Source organism: Callithrix jacchus, chromosome 16 (genome assembly GCF_049354715.1).
Source record: "Callithrix jacchus isolate 240 chromosome 16, calJac240_pri, whole genome shotgun sequence".
NCBI classification, from domain to species: Eukaryota; Metazoa; Chordata; class Mammalia; order Primates; family Cebidae; genus Callithrix; species Callithrix jacchus.
Genome location: NC_133517.1, coordinates 64,798,199 through 64,805,761, shown reverse-complemented (window position 1 = coordinate 64,805,761; position 7,563 = coordinate 64,798,199). Strand labels below are relative to the sequence as shown.

At 40.9% G+C, this 7,563-nt stretch overlaps 1 protein-coding gene across 10 annotated transcripts in view; it reads right to left on the bottom strand.

Moving 5' to 3' along the window:
* Nucleotides 1–345: 345 nt before the first annotated feature.
* The window catches only part of DNAAF11 (dynein axonemal assembly factor 11), a 91,283-nt gene continuing 84,065 nt past the window's right edge, over nt 346–7,563 (bottom strand). For all 10 annotated transcript variants that reach the window (XM_078353162.1, XM_002759221.7, XM_017965589.4 and 7 more), the window contains one exon: nt 346–939. In XM_078353162.1, coding sequence (XP_078209288.1) covers nt 765–939 — 175 coding nt within the window. In that variant the 3' untranslated portion in view covers nt 346–764. The remainder of the gene's footprint in view (nt 940–7,563) is intronic.

Here is a 7,563-nt window from a genome sequence, read left to right as displayed (position 1 = left end):
GAGAGAGAGAAGGGGAAGAAGAAGAGAGAGAGAGTGAAGCTCTAGAAGGGAGACTTGGAGAATTGGAAGAAGCATTGGTGCAGGTAGGCTCTAAATGTAGGGCTGACATTGTACTAAGTGCTTTTCTGCAGTTTATCTTGAGACAAACCTGTAAGGCAAGTGTTATTATTCCCAGATTATACATGAAGCCACTAAGGCTTAGAGAATTAAAGGACTTGCTGAAGGTCTTTACAAAGTGATTGAGCTGGAATCCAAATATAGGGTGTCTGATTTCAAAACTCATATTCTTGCCATTATATCATGCCACCAGAGAAAGCAGACGCATCATGAGAAGAAAAATGGAAATGCTGTTGAAAATTGTATTAAAGTATTCCAATTGGATCTGAAATTACAGTTTTAGCTTCTAAGCTTGACCAAATTGCTGAAGTACTCAGTCCTTTTATCTATGACTTAATCTACAGTTCTGGGATTTATAATCAATGTTTTATGCAATAGTTCTATGATCTTACTAAACGTTTTCAATACCAACCCTTTCTTATAGGTAAATAATGAGTTATAGCATTTAACCCATCATTATAAATGTAGAGCATACATTTTAATCTGAAGCTAGCTTAAGGATATTACTATGCAAAGTAAGAGTTAAAACACAGGAGTAGCGATATTGACAAATAACTGTTTACCCCAGGAATAATATGCATACAGTTTCTACACCAACCAAAGCTGGACCTGGTAAGTCTCAGCCAATGACAATGCAACCAGATGTTTCAAATCAGTGGAGGCACGTCAGGGTTGTCTTCAAAGGTTGGGTCTTCCTCACTTGGTATAACTTTGGGTTCAGATCGCCTTCTGGGTGTGTGTTTTTTCTCTTGAACGATGTTAGTCACATCAGGAAATGAGTGCTTGCTGGGGTCTACTTCTAGTTTCTCCATGTGCTTGCTTCTACAACAGCAAAAAAAGGCAAATAAAAACTGGTAATACATCATTTATAATTTCAAATAGATTCAACTTATCCATCCATTTATCCAGCAAACATGGGCAAGTAATATCCCTGGAGCATAAAAATTAAAAAAAAATAAAAGAGAGAATATCCCTAGGGTCAAGAAGCTTAGATTCTTGTAGAATCAAGATTCTGACCTGTCGAGCAGAGAAATGCTAGTAATAATAATAATAATTAGGCCACTGGGCTGTGCTAATGCACAAGCAATTGGAGGAGACGTCATCTGTGAAATTCTGCCTCCCTAAGAATTTATATTTGAGGACTAAAATGATACAGCAGGGAAAGCCCTAGAGCCAAGATCAATAACCGAATCCTTCCAGGCAGATCTTACTCCTGAATGCAGCTCATCAGGCTTCTGGATCCTCCTGCTTCAGACAATCTAACTTGTAGGGGCATCTACACGACAAGTTTAGGTGCATAGCAAAGTTCAGCCCCACCAACCTCTCCTCACACAAGAACCTGCACCTTCTGCACTCATTCAGTTCTCTCAGCAATAGCAAGAGTGAAACAGAACAAGGGAGCACCTCAGTTGGCCAATGTTCCCAATATCATGGTCAGATTTAAAAAAACTGTAGCTAATCAGGTCTCTGGGTTGCATTTCCCACAACTTTGATACAGTAAGTCTAAAGTTGGGCCCAGTAACCTGTATTTTTACAAAGTTCCCCCAAATGATTTTAATAATCAGTCAAATTGTTTTGGAACCACTGTACCATTGATTCAAATATTCATTAAACAGACATATGTTAAATATCTATGATATTCCAGGTGCTGTATAGGCACCAGGGAAGCCATGGTCTATGCAAATAGACAAGGTTCCTGGTAATATCTAATAGCACAGTACACTGCTCAAACATAGAAATTATGACTGCCATACGCTTGTTTCATTATTTGTCTGTTTTCATACAATACTGATACCTTTGAAGCAAAGATTTTCGTCTTTTTCATCTTTTATCCTAGGCATATGGCTGTATTGAATAAATATTGTTGAATAAGTGAAAAAAATATTATTTTTCTATTGGGGGAAATAATGAAATTATATAAGAAATTATCTCTGACCTAAAGAAAATCACAGTCAGTCTAATCCAGGAGCTCTGAACTGATGTCCTCAGACTAAACTCATCCAGTGAACACCCTTTGTCATGGGAGAAAGGTTCTATTTTCTTTTGAAAGTGTCAACTCTCCATTGTCCTTGCAAGCGTTTCCCTTCATTTCTGTAATCTGCCTAGCCCTTGAATGCATTTGAGTGTTTGATCTCTCATACTATTTTGACTAATACACATGGACCTGCTGAAGAAAAAATACAACATATACAAAGAATACAAATTAGTATATTCAGGGCCGGGTGCGGTGGCTCATGCCTGTAATCCCAGCACTTTGGAAAGCTGAGGTGGACAGATCACCTGAAGACAGGAGTTCGAGACCAGCCTGACCAATATAGAGAAACCTTGTCTCTACTAAAAATACAAAATTAGCTGGGCGTGTTGGCACATGGCTGTAATCCCAGCTACTAGGGAGGCTGAGGCAGGAGAACTGCTTGAACCTAGGAGGTGGAGGTTGCAGTGAGCCAAGATTACACTATTGCACTCCAGCTTGGGCAACAAGAGTGAAACTCCATCTCAAAAAAATTAAAATAAATAAAATAAAGTAAAATAGTATATTCAGAAGCCCAACCACCATACTATTAACTCCATATGCCATGGGAAGAGGAAATGGAAAGGGGCCTGTACATCCTCCGAAGGGGTGAAAGGTGGGAATCCAAAGATGCCCTGAAAGATGCTAAGAAACATGGGTGAGCAGTAAAGGGGGAGTCAGTGCTCCAGATAAATAAATGGTGCCGTGGTCATGTCCTGAGCACACCTTCCTCTCAGATGCCGTGGTGCCACAGTATTCACTGAACCACCTGCCTTTAAAAGAACAGAGTTTTGTGGCTTCAGCTATGATGCTGCTTATTCTTTTCTGCATAGTCAGTCGCCATAAGGTTGGTGGCTGACTGTGCAGAAAACATTGAACATGGCAGGCTCGTGACAACTGTCTTTAAAAGGTAGGCCTGCACGGTTGGGCATTGGCTGGTAAACTGTTCCCTACAGCCACATGAAACTTTCCGTAAACAATAAGGGTAGCTCACTATGTCTAGTAATGTGTACAGTCAACTTGGTTTATGCTTTCCTTCTGGGACTGCATAATTTTGGCACCTTCTAGGGAGGAGGTGCCTACCAGCACCCAACAAAACCTTGAGCAGGTCCAGAGATTCAGTGAGCTTCCCTGATGGACAAGATTTCACATGTGTTGTTATGACTCATTACAGAAGGAATTAAGCATGTCTTGTGTGACTCCACAGGGAGAGGACTCTCAGAACCTTGCACCTGGCTTTCTCTGGACTTAGCCTTTTGCTGATTTTGCCTCCTGTTCTTTTGCTGCAATAAATCTTAGCCATGAGCGTGACTATATGCTGAGTCCTGTGAGTTATTCTAATTAAGCTCTGAAGCTGGGGTCATCCTGGGGACCGTTGACACACTGCGTTTCGTGGAGTCCCATGCTAAGGCTTTACTTATGTCATCAAATCCTCAGGCCCAGTGGGAAGACAAGAGGAAGTCAGCCAAGGTCCCATAAATAAACATAGGCAGAACCAGCTAGAAACTGAATCCAAATATCTGGTATTAACAACACCCATACTGTTCCTCATGGAAAATTAGGTACTATATACAGCATAAAGAGGGGTTTTCTATTCTTGACATCTGGGATGTAAGCTTACATCCCTCAAAACAAACAATTCTTCAGGTCAGCATGAATATTGAAACCAACTGTGCTATGACACAGTAAACCCACAACCTTCCAGGCCTTCTTTCACCTCATTTATTTCTTGTTAATCAAGAAACGAAGTTCGTTACCGAAAGTCAAAAGGCAGTAGAGCATTGGTAGCTTGCAAGATCTTGGCTCTTACCCAATAAGCTGTGTGCTCCTACCCCTGTGACTTACTCAGCCACTTTATGCCTCAAAGACCTCATCTTTAAAATAGGGATGATGACATTGAACACAGGGCCGTTGTCAAAATCAAACGAGTTCATCCACGTAAAGGACATAGAAAAGTTGTAGAAACAGAGCAGGCATTCTGAAGGGGCCAGTGCTATGCAGGAAAAGAGTGGCATCAGTCAGTATGTACTAGGATCTGGGTATGGTTATGCAAGTCAGTATGCTTTTAAGCACACATCTTTTAGGTGCCCAGTGCTATAATCAGTGCTAGGAATTTAAAGAGGGGTAAGACATGGCATGTGCCCATAATCAAATGAGAAGCACACACACATACTTGGCTATTTTGCACCAGTGTGGCAAGGGCTCTGCACATAGAATAAACAAGCTGGGTTGAAGCACACGGAGACAACCATCACCAAGGCCTGGAAGGAATTACAAATAGGATTCATAGAGTAAGGGAACTTGGCACTTGGCACCTGGCACTGGGGGCAGGGTGGGGTGATATTTTCCAAGATTTTGAGGAGGAAGAACATTCCAGAGAGATAACACTGACAAAAGGTAAGAAAACATTTGTTGTGCTTATTCTTGGCCTAATTCTCATCAGAGAGTGAGGTACGCAAGGTGTGGAATGGGGGAGAAGTGGGAGTGTCTGGCCTGGTCCAGTTAGGGTAGGGCCTGAGTAAGCAAGGGAAGCCTGGATGGATGGGTAAGGTATTCTGTTGAGGAGGCTGCCTGGAAGTGTTTAAAATAAGACGCTAGAAGTCTGGCTCTGTGGCAAGTGCCATGACTCTTGGGAACTGAGGCACCTCATTCCATCACATTTTTCTTTTCACTTTTAGATACTCATGCAGTGGGGAGTGTGTTCACTTTTAGAAAAGTTAGAGTCTGATTTTTTTTTTTTCAAGTAAGGGAATGATGCTTAACAACCTATTAATTATATTCAGTGTCATGTAAATGTAGTTAGGAAACAGAACACCGACACTACTCCTTGGTACTTCCCTGCTAAGTTTCCAGTTTTTCTTTAATTGCTATTTGTCACAAATAAGAAAATTTACATTTTTCTCATTGGTTGCTCACAATTCACGTACTTATTCATTCCACAATTTACTTACTGAGTACCTACTATGCACTCAGGTTTGTGCATGTCCTAGAGACTGAAAATGAAAAGCCATCTTCCCATCCTCAACCTCACTCTAAGTAGATAAACAGCATTATTTTTATTAGCAAAAAGAGATGTTATATAATCATTATTATACTTAAAGAAGCTATAAGATGTGTGCCTAAGTGAGACAATTTGACTGACCAAATCGCCCCTGTTGTGCTGGTGAACTGAAAGGGACATGTTGCTGTTTTCAAAAGTCTCTCAATATAAGTTGAGCATTACTAATCTGAAATTTCAAAATCCAAAATGCCTCAAAAATCTAAACCTTTTTGAGCACTGACATAATGCTCAAAAAAAAAAAATGCTCACTGGAGCATTTCAGATTATCCAGTCAGGAATGTTCAACTGGTATCATGCGAATATTCCACAATCCGAAAAATTCCAAAATCAAAAACAATTCTGGTTTCAAGCATTTTGGATAAGGGATACTCAACCTGTATGTTTACAGTCTTATCTGATGTTCACACCATTAATGAGCCTCCCCATTCCTTCCCCACCTCACTGATGCAAATGTGGCAGAAGAGAGAGGGGCAGGGGTCCCTTAGAGGCTGAAGCTGAGGGTCAGGCTCAGGATTGGGGCAGGCACAGATATTTCATGTATTATGTGGTGATTTTCATAACTTTTTAAGCCTTTTTATTGAGTGAAATACTTGTATAGAAAAGTACCCAAATCATAAAACTTTCATTAATTGAAGGCACCATGGATTAAGAAGCAGAAAATTATCAGCACTCTAGGAGCTCCTACTGTGTCCTTTCAGCCATGATATCTACACTGAAACCACCATCCTCACTACTAACAGCTTAGAATTTACTTTGCAATTTTACAAGCTTTCAGGACCCTGGCAGGAGCTGTGCTCCTCATCAGCATCTATTTTTCATTCTTCTCTGACTTGAGGTAGTGGCAGAAATCTGTTGATCTCAAGGAAGGTGGGATTCCAGCACCAAGGGATGAATCATGAACGATTTAAACCACCAAAGGCAATTCCTCTGCCCATAATGTACTGACAAGGAGCAGGGGAGTCTGATGAGGAGGAAGCCTTTTATCCTGCTCCCTTCTGTAAGAGTTTTTTCTTACTGTTTTAGGAAATACTGACGACTTAGTTGCTTAAAACAATGCACATGTATTATCTCACAGTTCTGTGGGTCAGAAATGGGTCTCACGGGTTAAAAATCAAGGTGTCGGCATGCCTGCATTCCTCCTAGAGACTCTGAGAGGCAACTGGTTTTCTTGCCTTTTCTAGGGTCTGAAGCCTGACAGCATTCCGTGGCTTGTGATCTGTCCATCTTCAAAGCCAGCAACAGCCAGTTGAGTCTTTCCCATGCTACGTCACTGTGACTCTGACTCTCCTGCCTTCCTCTTTCATTGTAAGGATCCTTGTGATGACTTCGGGCTCAATTCAGGATATTCACTCTATCTTATAGGTAAGCTGATTCCCTCTGCAACCTCGACTCCCCCTTGATATGTAAAGTAACCTATTCCTAGGTTCTTGGTATTGGGACTTGGACATCTTTGGAGGCTACCATTTTGCCTACCATGCCTTTCTTCTTATGGAGCATGCTGGTATGACTATTTGAAGCTCCAGAGGTCATCTATGACACTGAAGGGAAGGCCAACAGAATACACAGAGGCTAACCCAGGGTCTTAACTGCTAGCTGCCAACCCACCAAAAAAGCACCCTCTTCCAGACTAATTGTTATTTGAGGTAACAAAACATCCTACATTTTTAAGTCCATCTTAGGTAAGCTTGTAGCCAAATGTATCCTAATACAAGCCATATCCAAATGTCATCTATTAGTACATATAGAAACATAGGGAAAGAATGCCAACATCTCCCTGGGAACCAGGAATCCCATAACCTAATGTGAATCTTTACATAGGTAAACTAGACCAGTTATGACTAAGTTTTTATAATTACACTTATTTAGTATAGTTATTCCATTGCACAAATCATTAATAATAATGTTAGGAACAATAACCACTGACATTAATATGGCACTTTTTCTTTTTTGAGATGGAGTCTTGCTCTGTTGCCCAGGCTGGAATGCAGTGATGCAATCTCAGCTCACTGAACCTCCACCTCTCGGGTTCAAGTGATCTTACCACCTCAGTCACCCAAGCTGAGGCTACAGACACATGCCACCATGCCTGGCTAATTTTGTATTTTTAGTAGAGATGTAGTTTTGCCAAAAGTTGGCCAGGCTGGTCTCAAACTCCTGACCTGAGGTGATCCACCTGCCTCAGCCTCCCAAAGTGCTGGGATTACAAGTATAAGCCACCATACCTAGCCAGGCACTTTCGAGTTTGAAAATGTATTCCAAAACATATGTAGGAAGTTCAAGAATGTGTGTTACAGTCATTATTAAATAAAGCCCTACTTTTTAATTATGTTCTTATTTTAAAGGCATAATTTTAATTATTATGTTCTTATTTGTT